At 63.1% G+C, this 19,194-nt stretch overlaps 1 protein-coding gene across 1 annotated transcript; it reads right to left on the bottom strand.

Annotated features, from left to right (window-relative positions):
* Positions 1-12: 12 nt before the first annotated feature.
* On the bottom strand, positions 13-17,174 carry BESB_013150 (PLU-1 family protein; the record flags this gene model as incomplete). Its single annotated transcript, XM_029360045.1, has 10 exons — positions 13-3,087; positions 3,392-5,660; positions 5,723-6,403; positions 6,864-8,742; positions 9,186-9,724; positions 9,935-10,574; positions 10,913-11,479; positions 11,781-14,727; positions 14,925-16,798; positions 17,066-17,174. The coding sequence occupies 10 exons, from the start codon at positions 17,172-17,174 to the stop codon at positions 13-15; spliced, it is 14,580 nt and encodes a 4,859-aa protein (XP_029216712.1).
* Between the last annotated feature and the right edge of the window lie 2,020 nt (positions 17,175-19,194).

Raw genomic sequence — 19,194 nt, 5'->3', positions numbered from 1 at the left:
CCGCCTGAAGCTTCACGCCTTCCTCCATCTGCCTGTCCCTTCCTTCGCCTGGCGTGAGGGGGGGGGGGAGGCGAAAGAAACACTTCGTTCGCAGTCCCCGTTTCGCCTAGTCCGGCTCGCGCCCCGGACGACGCGGGGAATCCACTCCCACGACTCGAGTGCCACGTTCCACGGGCAGTCCTTCCACAAGGCAGTGCTGGAGCGGCTTGCCTTCGTTCGGCGCCTGCCCTTTTCTAGCTTGTCCATATCCAGCCCGTCGAGTGCATCTCTGCCCACCCGTCGCAGTCTCCTCTCTGCTTCCTCTGCGGCGCGCCGCGCGGTCGCCACCTGCTCGCGCACTCTCTGCAGATCGTGCATTGCTGCCTCCAGGGCTGCCCCGGCCTCCGCCTTCGACGCCATGGCGGTGGCGCGCGCGCGAGCCTCACCGTCCTCTGAGGAAGCTGCTGGCGAAGCCGAGCTGCGCACCCGCTTGTCGGCGTCTTCCTTCGTGTCCTGCGCAGGATGCGCCTCGGCAGCAAATCCCAGTTCCTTCCTCGCCACTCGCTGCAGAGAGCGCAGCATCTGAGCCCTGCGGCGTCGAGAGAGGAGACGCGCGCCTTGGTCGGGATCAAAGAGGGCGGAAAGGTACTCCGGCTCGCTATCGCTCGAGATAGCTCCCAGGTGGTCGCTGCATGCCAGGTACTCCTCTGGGTCCGCTTCAGACACCGCTGCCGAGGAGTGCAGGCTGCCCCGAGACATCGCCTCCTCATCAAGCGCGTCCTCGTGGTGCTGAGTCTTCTCTCTCTCTTCATCGTTGACGAGTTTCTTGCGCCCAGGCCCTCCGCGTCGCTGCGCAGTGCCGAGCGGCTTGAACCCTGGGGCCCGGTTCTCCTCCCCGTCTTCGCCGTTTCTGTCCTCCAGCGTAGCGCCAACGCGGGCGTCCACATTGTCCATAGAGCCTTCGACGCTGACTGCCCCGCCGTCGCCTTCCCGCTGGCTGTGATCGGTGTTTTGGAGCCCCAGAACTTGGGTCGAAGCCAGGCCACGGGCGCGCCGACGCAGCGCAGACTGGAGAATCACCGACAGCTTGTCCTTCTCGCTCTGGCGCCTTTGTCGCCGTCGAAGCTCCTGAGCTTCCCCCTCAACCAGCCGCCGGACGCCCTCTTCGCAGCACAAGTCGTGAACCGTCAGGCCCTCGTAGGGAACGCCCTGCTGGCCGAGTTGAGAGGCGGCCGGGTGTGCGCGGAGCCCATCCGCTTCTCGCTCGTCTTTCGCCACCGGCGTCGCGCCTCCCGCCGACGCTGCAAGGCTGCCGTTCTCGCCGCCGTTGGCGAACTGCCCAGAGGCTGGCCCTAGAGAAGACCGGCGCAGCGACGACAGAAGGCGACGGCGCATGGGCGGGGCGAGGTCCAATGCGGCGAGCCGCTCTCTCCGGCGCGTGGCTTTCCCTGCCTTCCAAAGTTCTGCGCCTTCGACGGACAGAGAGCGTTTCACGGCCTTCACGTGCGCCTCCTCGAAGTCGCCTGCATCGTGTCCACGCCGTGTTCCTTTTCCAGCGATGTCCTGGGTGCCGTCAAGCAGTCCGGGATCTGTCGCTTCGGCATCTCGCCGCTTGAAACAGCCTGCTTCGCCGGAGACGTCCATGTGCTCCACCGTCTCCGTGGCCCGAGTCAAAGCAAGCTCTGCAGCCCTCACGGTGGACATGGCCTGCTCGAGCTCACGCTCTGCGTCCGCGGCCGCGTGCCGAGCGTCAGCCGCCAGCAGCGTCGCCTCCGCCTTCTCTCGCTTCATCAGATTCCGCTCCTGCTTCGCCAGGAACGAATACTGCCGCTTCACCCACCACTGCGTAACGAGCTCGACGACGACGACGGCGAGAAGCATGAAGACCTCATCCAAATGGAAGCGGCAGATGCTTCCGGCGGCGCGCAGCAACAGGAGGCCCTCAGCCAGAGACGCACCCGGCGTATCTGCGGCTCTCAGCAATTCCTTGTGCGTGAAGTTGCGAATCCGCGCGCCCTCGTCAAACTTGGGGCCACAGTTCCTAGGCGGGATCGACAGTCGCTCTTTCGATTTCTTCCCGGGGGCACCACCTACTGGAGGCGCAGGCCCGATTCCTGCAGCGGCGGCGCCGCCTTCGACGAAGTGCTGCGGCGAAAACGGGCCTCCCGCCGCAGCAACTCCTGAAACGCCGGGCGAGGCGCTGACGCCCGCAAAGCTGCCAACCCCGGCGGCCACTCCACCTGTCGCGCTGGAAGGCGACGTCAAATCCGAAGCGGCCTGCGCGCCTCTCAGCGACGAGGGAGGCAGCACACCTGCTGCGACGGCTGCAGCGCGTTGCAGCTGTTCGAGCTGCCCCTGTAGTCCGCCGGCAGCGCCGCTGGAGGGACTCTTCAGACTGTTGAGGGAGTCCAGGCCGCTACCATTCTTCCACGAAAGCAGTGCCGACAAGAAGGCATCTTCCCCTTCAAGGCTCGTGTCGGCGAGGAACCTCGCGGCCGCCTGCACAGCGTCCGCAGTCGCGCGCGCTGCCGCGAACGGCGCCGCCGCACTGCCAGCGGACGCTGTCGACAGAGACGAAGCAGAGAGAGGCACAGAAGAGGGATACGCGAACGGCGCCTCGCGGCCGGAGGCTGCGTCAGGGCCAGGGGTAAGGCTGCCTTCGTCCAAGGACTGGTTTCGCTTCAGGGAAGTTGGCGGTGCATGCGCCGCGTCGCCCACCATCGCGCGGCTGCCGACGCGGCCCACGCGAGCACCGCCTCGACTCGCTGCACGCCCTGACATGCATCCTGCTTTACTGCCAGGAAGAGCAGCCGCAGGCTGCGCAGAAGCGAATACAGAGGCCGACGGCGAAAAGCGTAGGTCGGGCGCAGCGCCGTCGCCTAGCTTCGGGGGCAAACCCCGAGTGTACGCGGGGAGACCCGCGCCCCGACCACCGCCCCATAGGGCCCCAGACCCGCTACTGCGGGTCTGACCCCCGCCGGAGGCGGAAACAGCCGAGGTCAAGGACGAGAAGAACGGCGTAGCTCCTGCGTCGAGGAAGCTGCCAGCTGCCCCGTGGACCGCTCTCAACGAACTGGCCATTGGACGCGCAGACGAGGTAAAGCTTGCCTGAGCGACACACGCAGGGCTGCCAACGCTAGTGCGAATCACACTTTGTAAAGGCCGAAGGAGGGCCGCGGCCAGTCCATACCTGTAGCTACATACGTCTATACACATTTCCATCCATATATACATACATATGTAGATTATATGTATTTATGTAAATAACTGCACCTTGGCGCACGCGCGACAGCGGATGCAGTGTGCAGACTCAATGCAATAGCTGGGAGCACGGCCTCAAGCAGTCCGCTCGTCCGTCCCGCCGTGGCGCGCCTCGGTGCTCCCACTTGGCCTTGGGCTGCGAGGGACTTACGATGTGTTCAAGAATAGTCTTTCTCTCTTTGACGGTGCGGAAGAGACAGAGGAGCGACGGCGGATACGTTTTGATGTCGCTGATGGGCCACGGAACCTTGCTGCAGGTCAGGTGTCGGTACTGCAGAGCGTAGGCCGTTAAGAGGTGGAACGCGTAAACGGGGGCGGGGGCAGTCGGCGGCGGCGGCAGCTCGCTCAGTTTCTGTAGCAGCCTCGGGCCCAGAACTTTGCGAAGGGCGGCTGAGCTTGCGATCCCTGTGTCCGCGTCGAAAGGCGAAGCGGTCGGCGCGGCTCCCGCGAGAGGAGGCCCGCCAGGCGCAACGGCTCCCACAGCGGAGGGCAAGCCCGCGGCCGCCCCGCCTGCCGCAAGAGGAGCGGCGAGAGCCTGGGCGCCAGCCGCCTTGCTAGCGTGCGACACCGCCGGCGCGTGGTGGGCAGTGGCAAGCAAGGATGCATGCAGCGCAGCGTGCTTCTTGCCAGCCACTCCGCCCCCAGCGCCCGTCGCCGGTGGCGACGTCGCCGCCGTCAGCGAGCCCTGAGCCAGAAGAAGTGAAGACGGGGCAGCGACGCGGGTCACCGGGAGAAACCACGGGCAGACGGGCGCTTCTGTCGGCACATATGTCGGCAAGGAAGAAGACTCCGATCCTGCAGGTGGACGCGCCCGTCCAGCGTTGGAACGAGCTCGACCTTCCGACGCGTCTGCGCTCAAATCGGTGCCGTGGGCGCTGCGGGCGTCTCCCTGCATCCTCTCCCGCTCTTCCACCACAACCGAGTCGCCTGTCTGACCCTCCTTGGCCCCCGGTCTGCCCTCGGCCTCCGCGGCGCCCGGGGCGTCCGACTCGCAAGCATCGTCTTCGTGAACTGAAAAGAATGCTGGGTTCACTTGGAGGGGTGCAGGCAGGTAACGGAGGAGCTTCTGCAGATCCACATGCATGTGCTCGCGGGTGCGCGGCTCGAGGCCGTGAAGCAGCAGATAGAGAAGGAGTTTCTGTGTCTCATCGGCAAGGAAGGGGAGAACGAGCTGGAAGCACTTGAGAATGAACAGCGAAGACGCTCGGTGGCGGAAGGCGCCACCAGAGGTTCCACTGAGGCAGCACCTGCGGCTGCGTCCCTTTGACGGCGTCGACGCTTGGTCGGCAGTCGCGCTCGCAGGGGAGGACGTCTTCGCCTGCGCCCTCGAGTCTGGCGTGGCTGCCTCGCTCAACTCTGGGGCGCCCACACTCTCTTTCTGGCTCATCAGGAACGGCTGCGACGACGACTCCGCTTCCTCTCCTTGCGCTGGTGACGCGCCTTCTTGCGACGATTCGTCGCGGAACTGGGGCGACTCGGGGCTCGAATCCACGTCACCTTCCTCCACCTGGGCTCTGGCTTCACCGCCCTGCCTAGCCTCTCCATGCTGATCCGGTTCAGATCGATCACCTGTCTGCTCCATGTTCTCCTCAAGCCTGGCGCTCGCCGGCTGTTTGGGGAGTTCATTTTCGACGTCAGCATCCTCTTCAACGTCTTCTTCCTCCTCCTCGCGGCATGCGCACACGCCCCCGGTTTCCTCCAGCTGCAGCTGGCGAAGCTCCCAAAGGAGAAATTGTCTCTGGCGCTGAGCGACATTGAAGACTTCGAGCTGTTGTCCAGCGGACACAGCTTCCTCCTTGTTCCCTATGACTCCGCAGAAATTATCCAGCGGAAGCTTCAGGTGCTTGTATAACTCAACCCAGCGGGCAGCCGCCGCAACGCGCGTCCTCAAAGCGGCGAATCCCGGCAAATCAATGATGATGGATGGCGGCCCCACGAAAGGAACGGGACCCGCGTCCGTGCCCCTGTTTCCCTCAGATGACACACCAGCCTCATCTCTTGGCTGCTTGGCACCTCCAGCGGAGAGCATGTCGTTGTCGCCCTTCTTCTCGCAATCCTGAAGAAGCGCAACGAGAGTCCCCACGCCTTGACACCCCTCAGCCGCAGCCGGGCTGCGACGCTGGGATTTGCCAGGCTTGCTGCTAGCCACGAGCTGTAGCGCGGCCCGTCCATCGAGCGGATGAACCTCCTGCAGCACTCTGATCCTCTCTTCTTCCTCCTCACTATCCTCGTCTCCCGAGCTGATCTCATCTGCCCCTTCGTACCTTTCTGCACGACCCACCGAGAGCGCTGAGGCGCTGCCCAGTGAAGTCCGCAGGATCTCGAAGCCCACAGTCGCGCCTGCGGAGTCCCACAACCCACCCCCGAAGCTGGGGCCAGGGAACGCCGCTGCTCCCCCAGTTTCGCGATAGACGCAGCTCCTGCGTGCTGCGCGGAGAGACTTCCGCCAGCAGCGTCAGCTGACAGCCATCCTGAGCCTGACGGCGCGCCACCCGCGGCCGTCTGCGGTGCCGAGGCGGAGGCAGCAGCGCCGCCTCCCGCAGCTTGGGCCTCCGCTCCCCTGCCGGCGCCCGCTGCGGCGGAGCGCGAGGGCGACTTGCTGTGGAGCCGGGGCCTGCGAGTGGGTCGCGAGCTGCGGCGGATAGGAGGCGGAGGCCTCTTCTGTGACCCCCGTCCCGCCGAGGACCCCGGCTGCGAGGGGTTGTCTGCGGCGATCGTCACCAGGTCACCAGACGGCGCGGGCTCTTGACCTGTCATCTCCGTCTCGGCCGCGGGCGACTGACACACCTGAATGCTTTCATCCGGCTGCCCCGCGTGGGAATGGCGGACAGCAGAGTCTGCCATCGGCGCACTGCCTGGCTGCGTTGCAGGACCCATCGTCGGGCTGTCCGCGCGGGCTGCTGCAGGCTGCATCTCTGCAGCCGCAGCCCGTTTGCGAGTGCGCATGTGGTGCATCACCTGCTGCTGGGCCTGCGACACTCCAGCCGCGCGCTGCCCTGCCGCCTGCTCGTCCTCCTCCTCTTCACACTCCGCCTCGTCGTCTTCCTCGCACCCGCCGTCGCCGACAGCCTGAGGGTCCTCCGGGGCTGCCCGCCCCTCTTCGCCTCCAACTGCGTCGCCGGCAGGCGCCTCCTCCACCCGCTTCCTCGGCTCCTGCAAGTTCCTGAAGCCCAGCGAAGCACATCCAGCAAGGCAACGCGCGTCAGGCAACCCGCGACAGAAACTGTGTAGAAGGTAGAGAGTGACTGACGAAGCCGTGAAGTCACCTCGATGAACCCGCGACCCCCCGCAGCATGCGCCCCTCCAACGGCTCAGTGAGATGACGACAGCAGACACAGCTCGATCCGACAGGAAACAATGACACTGGAGGACACCGGCCTCCTGATGGCTTCTGGGACCTTGCATCATTCATCAACGCATAGACACACCTCCCATACATTCCTGTTGGGCCGTCAAGTGACCGACTGAGACAGACTCGGGAGCCCCGCGCGCAGCAATGTCTAGAGAGGCGGCGACGAGCAACCCACTGGTTCACAAAATTGAGTCCCCGCTGCTCGCGGAAAAACCAACCTCAGCGCACGGGGTGAGGAATTCAAATCTCTCAGCTACCCAAACACATTTACCTTTTCTCAACCTCTTCGACGAACTTCTCCGCAACCTCCAGAGGATGGCGTGAGCACCTCAGCAGAGAAAGAAGCTGGTGATTGACGATTCGAATACGCAGTTCAGCCTGAATGAATTTGGCTTCAGCCACGCGAACCGGCGCTGCCTTGCACTCCTCCAAGAGGCTGCGGAGTCGCTTTGTTGTCCTCTTCAGCTGCCGAAACGCCTCCCGGGCGCCCAGCTGCTCCACCTGGGTCTCAAGTCGCGCAATCTCCTTTTCTGCCGCCTCCCCTCGGGCGCGGTCGCGTTCCTCTTCTTCGCGCGGTCCGGGAGAGGGAGAGCGCGTGGACTTGCTCTCAGTGGCTCCATTGTCATCACTTGGTTCTGCAGGACGCTCGCCTACGCCATCCTCTCTCAGCAACGCCTCGCTGTGGCTGCTGCCGCCTGTAGCTGCCCCCGAAGAATCAGTGAGACTGCAAAAAGCACTCGCGCCCGTCTCCCCTTCAGCGGGTTGAGACGCAGCCCCCGCGGAGGCGTCATCCACCGGCATCTGCGCCCTTGCATGGAATCGGAGCTCGTCCTGAGCGTCTGCAAGCGGCTGAGACTCACGTGAAGTTGCGCACCTGCAGGCCGCATCGTCTCTTTCGTGGCTCTCTTCGGCGGTGGCGCCTTTCGAACCCTGTTCCCCCTCTTTGCCCAGCTCGCTTTGTTGGTCCTCGCTCTTCTTCCTCGCGTCTTCACGTCTCCGTCGTTGCTTCTTCCTCTCCTCCTCGTCGCACTGGAGCATCAGCTCCTTTTGTTTCTTGCGCAGCCGGGAAAAGGCCTTGGTTTCCCCGCCCTCCAGGTCGGCTGCGACCGCAAAGAGACACGCCCGTCTCTCGGCGTACGACTGGTATAGCGCCGAGATGCATCTCCTCTGGAGTTTCTTGGCGGCCTCCGTGTCCGCGCACAACTCAGCGAATGTCGACAAGGAGATGCCCAAGCCAAAGGGCTGCCGCGTCAGCCTTTCGGCGTCCTCTATCGTCAGGTAGCACGACAGCGGCTCCAAGGGCGGCGCCGCGTCTGTCTCTGCGGCAGCCCGGCCGCCTTGACAGCCCCTGTCTTTCCCCTCCTGAGTGTTTTTTGAGGGAAACTGAAAGGCACCGGAACAACTGGAAGCCGACGAGAGAGACGACGTAAGTCCCAACGTCCCTCCAGCGGCCCCTGGACTGCCCCCGCCGGCTGCGCCAGACGCGCAAGCCGAGGCCGCTGCCGAAGGCACGCCGAAGGACGCGGCGGAGAGGCCAGAGCCCACATCAGGCGAAATCGCGCCGCCTGGAACACCCGCTGCCCTTCCGCTAACGTCGGGCGAAACCGAGCTCAACTGCGAAGTCGGCGTGTAGCAACTTTCTTGTAGCATAAACGCCGGGGACTGAGAAAGGGACACCCCGTGGAGTGGAGACCCCGTTTGGCCCGACGGGCCCTTGGCGGGCGCCCCTCCAGGGCCTGTACTGGTGTGATCCGCCACCGGCGAAGCGGCGCTGCCTTGAACTGCCTGCGAAGCGAAGCAGGCCCCTGCGCCCATCGCTGCAGACGCGACACTGCCGCCACTGGCCGTCGCCGACAAGCTCCCCTCTGACAGGGAACCCGCGCCTCCGTGGTACAGCTGGCTGCCCAGAAACGAGGGCGAGAGGACCCCAGGGTGGCAGAAGGCCCCGCCGAAGCCAGGCAGCGGAGACGCGGACGCCGCCGACAGACACGGCGGGGAGGTGGGCAGAAAGAAGGACGCAGGAGTCTTGCCCGACGCCAGGCGCTGCTGCCGGCGACGGTCGCGGAGCTGTTGGGGCAATTCCAGCAGCTTTTCATACACAGACATCCACTCCTCGCTCTGCGCCAGCTGCTGCCGCAGCTTCTCCACGCCTGCGCCACACGTGGACACAACCAAGAAACACGAACCGCCGCGTAAAAAAACGGCGCGTCATCCTGCGAATACGACGTACACAGTGGGCAATGCCCGCCACCGAGAAACCCCAAAATGGGGAAAGTGGCCTGCTGTTACGGTCACGTGTCTGCTCCCGGTATTACGGTTTAGGATTTAAGGTTCAAACCAAGGGTTTCCTGCTTCTCGAATCTGCGCGTCACTGCACCGTTGCTGCGGGGCCACGTTGCTCTCCCATTTCATATGCGCCTGCGCGCTTCGTTTCCCTGTTTCTTCCTCCTACAGCACTCAAAAATCTCCAATGTTCACATGTCGTTCACGCCTCCTGGTGTTTCAAATAGTCCCCCACATGTGCGCGCACAGACGAGTTCGGGCATCTGTCATCTACGTCCTTTTATGGGTTTCTCGCAAGTTGGCTGGTTACCGGGGGCAATAACCTTCAAGTAGCTTCCTCTGTGGACGTGCTGTCGCCACTGCTGCAGCGTGGCGCCTTTCTCTCTCAGGATGACGGTTTGCTTCGCCCACGCCTCCGCGCTGGAGACAGCTTCTTTGACGCGCGTGCGGTGCGGCAGGTCAGGCGTCTCTTCCGGCAGGTTGAGCACCTTCTGCTGCTCGGACAAGAACTTCTGGAGTTCGACGAGCGGTTGGCGACTTCGGAGGAGCGCAAGCGCCTGCTGTTCCATGTGCTGAAGCAGGGCAATTCGCTCCTCGACCGCTGCCCAAGCCTCAATGCGCACGCAACAGCCCCGCACCTCCTTCTGCATTTGACGCAGATGTTTCAGAGACGAGAAGGACGTCGCAGACGTGCACGTCTGCCGCAGCTGCTCCTCTACGCGCTGCTGCTGCTGGAGGTAGCTGTGCACTTCGGCCCTCAACGACACCAGGCGCACTGGTGCCTCCGCCGCCTCTTCAAACAACTGTCGCCATTCGGATGCGGTCGGGAGAGGAGACGCGTTCTTCAGCCTGCAGCGAATGATCACCAGTCCACATGAGCATGCATCGAGGCGCTTCTGCGCGAGAAGACGTCGGTCATGCAGGCACCACCACCCACACGCGTGCCATCACGATTCGCCCCTACCGGCGCGCAGGTGGACTCCGCCTATCCTCTTGGAGGCGCGAATCCTCTACGCGACCCCATTCGCTCCATGCGCGTTTCCTCGTTCCCCGGCTTACTTTTCAAGGCGATCATTCCATTCTCTCGACACAGCCTCAAGAGCGTTGATGAACTCGAACTCGGGCAGCTTTGTCAGCTCTGCCCAGGCGGCCAGCTGTCGAGCGTCTCCGTCGGTCTGCCCGGCGTCCTCCGACCCGAGTTGGGCTTCGAGTCCCAATTCGTCGTCTCGTTTCTGCTGGTCGGCCTCGTCGTCCTCCGCGCCACGCGGAGTCTCGCTCTCCTGCCCGCTGGCCTCGCCACCAGCCTCTGTTTGCTTGGGTTCCGGCTCACTCTCTTCCTTCCCTTCTCCACAGCCGTCTGCGCCGTTGTCGGCCCTCTGCTCTTGCTCACCATCCTCCCCAGGCACCCTAGCGTCCTCCTCGCTCTCCGCAGCATCCTCTCCTCCCTCGGGCTCGCGTTCGCCCCCTTCCATGTCACACTCTTTTGCGTTATATTCTCCGCGCTCCGCGGCCGCACGCGCGCACGCAGCTGCACTCACTTCCGCGGCCGCCGCAGCCGCTTGAGTCTCGCGTGCGGTCTCAACGCCGTCTGCCAAGCGGAGCTTCCAGGCAAGCGACCTCGGGTCCCTACGGAGGGCCGCCGCTGCCGCCGCTTGCATGAGATGACTCACAGGCGTCTGGCGGTCGAGCCACTCGAAGACTGCGAAACAACACACACACGCCTATTCACTAAAAGACTGCGACCCCGCAACTGCTTCACGCACACCGAAAGCAGAAATTAGTAGCCGCTGCACACTAGCTTGGCCCGAGCCTCTGGTACGGTTGCAGAGAGATGCAAACATACACGTACGCCGACGTGAATGGAGAACAAGAATGAATGAAGTCTGCACCGCGAAAGTCGGCGGATCAACTAAACCACAGGCGATACCCCGCCTTGCAAGCACCACGCTTCCGCCCTCTCACTTCGCCTCCCCCCTCCGCCGCCTGGAGGAAACATAATGACCCCCCCGGAGCGCTGGCGGCGACCAACACGCTTACAGCCTTCGTGCGTGGGCTCTTCAAGAAGCTCCTTGACCTCGTTCTCGTCAACAGGGCACTGTAGGGCGTGGACGCGGCGACACCACAGAGAATACTTGAGCAGCTGCTCCAGACGTTTCTCGGTTGCTTCGCAGATGCATACGCCATCGCAGTCGAGCAGCAGCAGGGCGGCCTGCCGAACGACCGTGGGGCTGCCTGCAATCAGCGCGGGGACTGCCCCAGAGACTCCAGCTGGCGTTTGTGTCTGGGCTCGGCCGCTGGCCTGTGCGTCAGGCGAAGACCTGTCAGCTCCCGACTCGCTCGACGCGTCGGAACTGCCCACGGCCTTCTCGTCCGCAGTGGCGCCGTCGCCGTCCTTTTCCGCTTCGCCTTCATCCGATTCCGCCTGCAAACTCTCCTCCGAGGGGCGAGAAGAGAAGTCACCATTCGGCTCAACGTGAGCAGCACCCTCCTCGTTCGCGCGCACGGGGCCAATGAGGTCGACGGCGCGCTTCAGCCACCGGCCCGCCTTCTCGCGCAGCTCCTGGAGCTCCTGGTGCAGCGGCCAGTTCTTGATCACAAGGGAATCTATCGACACAGGAAACACAACGAGCCAGAAGAGAGATTTGCTTTGCAGATCAGCCGGCACGCGCCGCTCTTTCCTTCACAACACTACAACCGCCCTTGTGCCGTCAACCACACCGGAGTGTAAGCGCTGCCCTGCCACGTTATCCTCGCAGACTCTTGTGAGCAGGTCGCCGGTCAGCACTGCCAGTACGACGACGCCGTGAAGGCCTCCTCACATACCACGGTGTCATGGCGCCTGGAGATCTCCAGCGCCCTCCCCGCCCCGTTCCCCCCGATCCGCCCCCCCCCAACCACATCTTACCGTGGGAGCCGATGAGTTCAACCAGTTCATCGTAAGATGCGCGACAATGATCCGCGGGCAGTGTGCCTTCGTCGCCCGCGCCCGCGCCTTCGGCCTCTGCGCCCTCGCTCTCTCTCCTCTTCCCTGTCTGACAGTCTGCCGCCTCAGAGTCCCCAGGCCCCGATGCCCGCTGTGCCCCGGAACCCCCGCGCGTGACTCGGCCGCTGCCGGGGTCTCCTCCGCTAGGAGCCCCAGGCGCCGGCGCGCCCTGCTCGGCGCTTCCGGAGAGAAGGCCCGCGCCCGTGACGGCAGCGGTGCCGTCCCGCCTCTGCTGCTGCAACTCGAGGACGTGCATGAGATCCTCGGGTTGCAGTTTGCCTTTGCGGCGGAAGGCGTCTAAGGACCCCACACTCCAGCCGGCTCGTTCGGCGGCGGCCGCGACCGCCGCGCCAGCTGCTCTGTCAAGCAGCAGGCGCGCCCGCGAAGTGAATTTCGTCGCGGCCTCGACGTGGCGGCGGAGCTCAAGCAGCCACTGCTGGATGTTCAGACACGCGCCGAGGCTCTCCCCCTCCTGCAGAAGCTGCTGCGTCTCGGGGAGCGACAACGAACTCGCCCCAACTTTCTTGAAGCGCTTCAGCCACTTGCGCCAGCGGCCGTGCAGGGCCTCGAAGAACTTCGCGACCGACAGCTGAACCTTCATCGAAGCGTGCGAGCAGACGAGCTCTTCAACTTCTTCGGGCGTCGGGTTGGCTTCCTCCAGCGAGCCCTCCGCCGAGACCTCCGGCACAGTCGGAGAGAAGGCCGATCGCCTCGCAGCTCCGTGGTCGCTTTGAGGAGACGGTGAAGCAGCCGGGGACTGCGGCGACGCCGCAGGCACGTGCCCCCTCGAGCCGGACTTTACCCCAGACTTCTGAGACCCCGTCACCTGTCGAGGAGACGCTGACCGCGACACGCCAGGAGGCGCAGCCGAGTCCTCGTCTCCTGCGGGAGACGAACGAAGTGCCGGCGGCGTTGAGGCGTGGTGGGCACTCGCCAGACCCGAGTGCTGCAGCTCCGAGGCAGGGAGAAGAAGTTCGACCTCCGCAGCCAGTTGGTTCAGTTCCTCAAGCAGCTTCTTGTCAGAGCAAGAGGATTCGAGGTACCTCCGGAACGGAGGCGTCCGGACTCGACAGATCCACTGGTGAGCAGCTTTCAGTCGCTTCTTCAGCTCGCGCATGCAGGCGCTTTGCTGAACGTAAACTGACGAGCCTCCCTCTTCTTTGATCAACGCGATCGCAAGCTGAAGGCGGACGGGCCGCTGGAGCAACCGCTCGACTTTCTCAATCAACGCGGCAGCTGCGACGTGGCCCTTATAGTCATCCCATCCTGGGATGAAAACACAGACTTCGTCTGCTTCCTCCAGCAGTTCTTCGCACTGCTGCAGGTCGCCCGCCGACGCCGCTGCATGCAGGAGCTGTCGCCAGGTCAGCATTTGTTGAAGCTGCTGGAGGAGATAAAGGAACTCTGGGACAAGGAACGGCACGGAGAAGAACCCTTCAATCAAGAGCGCTTTCAACGCGCCGATCGGGATTCGGACCCGGCGAGACCCCGGGCCATCGTCATCCTTCTTTCCGACCCCTTGAGCGCCGTCTTGCGCTCCACTGAGGCCCGACGAGGCAGTCCCCGATGTCCCCCCTCCTCCGCCCTCGTGGACAGACGCGGGTGACCCACTCTCGCTCGACTTTCGCGGCGAAGACGACGCCCCGCCGCCTAGCTCGTTCGCGGCCGACAGCGGGGACCGGTGCCGCCCAGCGCCCGACGCTGACGACCGCGTTGCTCCAGCTACGGTAGCCCGACCGGCGCCGCCCGATGTGGCGGCTCCATGATCCGCTTCAGCATTCGATGACGAAGAGGCGCCAGTCTTCTCGCACGCGGGAGAGCGCACAGCGCATTCGCCCCGCAGAAGGGACCTGATTTTCGCGGCGAACGCCCGCGACCGCTTCACTCGCTGCGCCAGCGGCCGAAGCTGATCGTGGAGCTCAACAAACCGGTGAAGGAGCAGCCCCTCCTGAAGGAGTTGCTCGGCCTCCAGAATGTCTAGGCGACCGCCCAAAGGCACCGAAAATAGCCTCCCCTTTCTTTCTCTTTCGCGCTTGGTGATAGTGAACGAATGCGGTCTAGTCGCCGACGAACCCGACAACGCACGAGAAGAATGAGATGGTGACGCTGTATCAGGAGCCCTCTGCGCACCTCCTGGGCCCTTCGCGCGCGCATCCGAGTCGCTGGGTGTCGCCTGGTAACCATCTGCGTTCCTGCGAGTCTCACCGGTGTCAGGCGAGTCGCTTCGTTTCCCTTCTCCCGGCGATCTGTGTCCTCTCTGCTCTACCTCGCCCTCACGGTCCCCGCGGCGGCCTTTTTCTGCGCGGTTGAGCCAGTCGCTCGTCGCGCCGTCTGACTGCTCAGACGTTCCGCATGCATGGTCGCCTCCGCAGTCCATCAACTCCGCTAACCGAGCGGCCGCAGAGATTGGCTCTGCCGGCCCCGTGGCGCCGTCGCAGAGGGCGGTCGACGCAGCGCGCTGCCAATCCGAAACGAGCCGCAGCTGCACAGAGACGTTGTGGTGGAGATTTTGAAGCGCACTAAAGGACAGCGCCTGAGAGTCAGATCCCGGCGCGAGGCCCCGCTGCGAGGCGCCATTTTGAGTCAACGATCCTGGGTGCAAAGCAGAAGAACCAGAGTGTGTCATATCCGAAAAGCCGCCAGGCTTGGCTTTCACATGCGACGCATCAGGGGACGCAGACACCGCATCCGCGCCGGTTCCTGTCCGTGCATGTGGGGAGGCCATGGAGGCATCGGGAAGTAGCACCAGCGAAGGAAAGGACGACGCCAGAGGAGCGGGCGCCGAAGCCGCGTCTGAGGCCTCCTCCGCTTCGCCCTTTTCGCAGCAGGACTCGTGAATAGAGTAGAGCGCGGTGGCCTGTTCCTGAATCTACAACGCATGACACAAGCGCAAACACAAGCTCCAAAAGATAGAAAATATCTTCTCACAAGTTTCACGGCTGCCTCAGTCGCGCGAGAGCGGGTTCGACCGAATAGGGGGAGTGTGAGACGGAGCCCTAAAAACATCTGGCTGGAGCCATCCCACGCGAGGCGAGCACTGAGAGGGCAGGGCTGCATCTTCCTTACTTTTCGTGCGGGTATGTGGAGATTTTGGGCAATGAAGTTCATTGACGCGTCGAAGCCGTGAGGATGCCGAATCTGCAAGAGGTGTTCCCTCGCTCGTCCTTCGGGGCCTGCAGGGGCCAGTCCTGCAGCGTACTCCTTTCCGTACCCCTCCTCTGCCCAGATCCTCTGCTGCTCTTTCAGGGCTTCTTCTTCCTCCCACGTCTTCCATCCTTCGTCACGGACCACACTCGAACCTTGAACCGATGAGCAAACGGCTCCTGTAGACGAGAAGCCCGCTGTCAACTTCGGCTCCGCCGCCGCACCAGACTGGGACGCCCGCTGCGAGTGGAGACGCTGTGCCTTGCGGTGCACATACAGACAGCCGTAGACTTTCTCCTGATCAAGGCAGTTGAAGTCCCCGGACCAGTCGCGACATCCATCAGCAAACGCGGCCGTCTCCTCGTCTAGAACCCGGAGTTGCTGTTGGTGGAGCTCTGCAAGCTCTTCTTCCGTGGGGCCGGCGCCAGCGGCGGCGGCGCGGCCCTCCTCGGCGCCGCCTCGCTCGCTCGCTAGCCCAGACGCGCCGCCGCCTCCGCCTCCGCCTCTTCGTCGTCCCCTGCCTCCGCCGCCTCCGCGGCCCGCTTTCTCGTCCTCGCCAGCGCCTCCGGTCGCGCCGCGATCAGCCTTCCGGCCCCCGCGGTCGCCGGCCCCCGCCCCGACGCGCTTCGCGGCCCCCGCGGACGACCCACTCGGCGGCGTCGACGTCTCTGACGCGCTCTGCGAAGAGGCCGGCACTGGCAGATGGCGTTTGCCCTTCTTCTCCCCTAGCGCTCCCCGCTTGCCCGCCGACGGCGTCGCGGCTGGGCGAAGAAACGGCGCCGCGTCAAAGAGCTTGAAGGGCATGGGGGTCACGAGATGAGCTACAGGCACTGTCACAAGATTAGCGGCACGAGGAGGGGGGGTCGGCCTCCTCCCCCGCGCCGGCGGCGGCTCGCTGCCTGCAGAAAACACACAGGCTCCTTCCGAGTCGCGCAGCGACTCGCCTGCAGGCGACGGCGGTTCGGTAGACGCCTGGCGAGCTGCGGCGTATGCCTCTTCACTGCCCTTCGTGATCTCAGCGGGGACGACTCTGCCAGAGGAAGGCGAGCCACCTGGAGTGGTGACGGGGCCTGCTGAGGAGAGAGCTTTAGATTTCGGCGGAAGTGAACCGATGTCTTTCTCGCTCGCCGGTCCGCGGGCGTCAGCGGAAGAGTCTCTCTCGGTCATCGGACTGCGCCTGCCTGCTTGGTATTCCGCCTCGTCTCCAGAATGCATCGAAAAACACGCGGTCGAAGATGAGGGCTCCCCAGATGAGTCTTCGCCCTTCACTGTCACCCGGCTTTCTTCGCCCCTCGAGGCCTGGCAGCCGGCCCGTAGCGGGCAGCTCCCTTCACTGGATGGGTCGCGTGACGGGCTCGCCGGCGTCCGCGGATCTTCGCCCAGCATGTCCTGCCGGTCGGCGGCCTCCGCCTCAACGCTCGCGCGTCCCGACTCCTGGGCGTCACGCACAAGTCCCTCGGGCGCCTCGAAGCTCGCGGGGACTTCGGCGTCCGCGCTAGCAGCATCTGCCGTGTGCTCAGTCTCCGCCGCTGCGCGCGCTCCGTCCATCGCCAGCCGCGCCTCCTGCTCCGCTGCAGCTTTCAGCTCCCTGTCTACGGCCACGAGGTGCTCATCGTAGCACTCCTCCGCGGCAAGCGCCTCGCGGGCCTCCTGCCGCAGGTCGGCTGCCGCGCTGAGGGGCACAAACGGATTAGTCCACGCCTGGTAAGTCAGCGCGTCGACGCGGACGCTCTTGTGGGAGCCGCCGCGAGACGACGCCGCCGGACCCAGAACCCGCATATACGGGCGGCACGCTGCTGCACACACACACACACACACACACACACACCACGCAGCCACTCAAAACAACATCACGCGGTACTGAGTCAGCCACCCCCGCTAACTTCGCTTCCAGGCGGGGTACGCTACTCAGGAAGAATGCAACACACAGAGGACAATTGACAGCGTGGCGGAACAACGGAAAGCGCGTGAGTCTGGGCAACCAACCGGCTACGGCAACGGATGGCGGGGTGGGGGGAGGGGGGGGGGACAGGAATGAGCAAAGAGATCCCTGGGGAGCTTACGAGGGGCCTCGGGCGTGTTAGTGCCTGCATCGTCTCCGGGTCCGGACGAATTCCCACCGTCGAGGCCGGATCTGCCTGTGCCGGGGCCCGCGGCGCCACGCGCACTCATCTTTGATTGATGCAGCCACGTCACGCATGCAGAGGTGGTCAGATGGAGTTATGTGGAGTGGGTGAAGCCCTATTTCGAATACCGGAACCGCGCAAACAGCCGAATGGTGGCAGCGACAGGGCACTTGACTTGTCTCAGTACTCACGCCAGACAGGGTCTGGCAAAGCAGAGAAGGCCAGGGGGCGGCAAGTTAAAGCGGACACGGGGAGTCGTAGACACAGAGTCGTTGCCGCGAGACGGCCTGCAACACAGGCGCCTGCAGACTTCACCGCAAACCTCTAGTGGATAGTTGCGGACACAAAGGAATCAGCTGTACTCCAGTCAGTTGCACGCAAGAAAAAATCCCGGACAACACAGCAGACGCATGCTGCTGGAAATTTCCGGCGGGGAAGGCGCAAACCCGAAAAACGCTCCAAGAAGTGTCAGCAAAAAAAATTAGGCATTTCCGGACAGAGGGCCAATCCTCGACATCACCCCATCCCTGCAAGCGAGCAGCACGCTCAGATGGTAGTCACTGAAGGGATGGGGGAGACAGCCTCCGGTTCCTCTACGACCCGCAGGCAACGTGAAAACTGCGGGAGGGATTGTAAAAACACGGGAAAAAAAAGAGACGAGTACGTGACGTGGAGGGCGAACGAGCCACGGGACAGCAAGCGTGGAAACGACGAAAAGAATTCTGCGAATATGCGTACGGAAAGCAGGCAGGAGAGCTCTCGAACGCCGGACGCAACGACTGTGCGCGAGGGCAGAAAGCGGAAGTCCATCAAGAGAAAGAGGAAAACGGGGAAGAGGACAGGCCGCGCTGGATCAGAGTTACAAGAGGAACGGAGTCAGATTATGACAGGGAAGAACAAAAAGCTGTGTGGCATGCGGCAAAGGGACTGCCCTCCCAGATTCTGGAGCACACTTCGCCTTCACGTCTCCTCCGCCATGGGCAGCCGAAAAAAGACGCGAAAAAGCACAGCGTGCCGTTTCTTGCCACGCTTGTAGGGTTTCTTGTGGTATTTAAGGTTCCAGAATCTTCAGCGAAGGAAGGGAAAAGAAAGGCGTCCAAAATAAAGAGGCACAGGAAGCTGCATAGATACTCAGGCGAAATACACAGGGAACCCCGAGTAACTGGAAAAGAAACATACGAGATGCTAGAAATGATGAACAGTAAAGCGTCACATGCTGCCTACACGCTCTGCGGGCCAAAATATCCAGTCAAAAAAAAAACGATTATTGTTAGTACTCAGTTCGCAGTGATTTATCTACCCTGTAGAATGAAGGGGCGCTCGTAGTTGTACGCTGACCTCCAGCGCTGCTCCATATTCTGTTTTTCTCAGTACACGAAATTGATTGCTCCCCCCTCGGCTTCTCCCCCCCCCCCCCCCCCAACTTTCTGTTCTCCTCTTTCAGATACCGCGCCTAGCACCCCCGGAGCCTGGAGACGACAGAGGCATCCAGCACACCACTGCGTCTACAAAGGAAGCGTGCCCGACGGAGCTTCATTGATCAGAGGGTCGAGGTTTTTTTTTGGAGATTCGCATCTCAAATCTCCACCATGCCCATGCGTCCTCTTCAGAGAAAATAGTGTTGAAGTGCCCTCAATAGCATGAGGCAATCGAGGGGGACATCCAGCTGCTTCAGCCCCCAAAGCCCGGTCATTCGCAACGACGCAGCCAGGGAGACGAAAAGCGGCCTGCGTCTTGCGGGTAGGACTCGGATCCGATAAGCAACGACCTCGAGATGTGAACCAGCAGTCGAACCCGTAATATTTACTTCCCAGAAAAAGGTAGCTTTTACCAAGCTATGCGTTCAATTCCGCACGTATAAAAAGGAGTCTAGCTTCAGGGGTTAGTTGATGGGAATGGCATGCGTGGTGACTTCTTCTATTATTCAGGTTCATCGCTGCGCGGCTACTCGAGTATCCAATCGAGTTCTCTGCCTCGGACGCTGAAACACTATTGTCTGTGTACAAAAGTTCCTCGCTCCACACCTGTACAACTACAATTGAATCCGCGCGACGAGAAACAGCGGT

Source organism: Besnoitia besnoiti, chromosome IX, assembly GCF_002563875.1.
Source record: "Besnoitia besnoiti strain Bb-Ger1 chromosome IX, whole genome shotgun sequence".
Lineage (NCBI taxonomy): Eukaryota > Apicomplexa > Conoidasida > Eucoccidiorida > Sarcocystidae > Besnoitia > Besnoitia besnoiti.
This window is presented reverse-complemented; position numbering and strand designations above follow the sequence as displayed.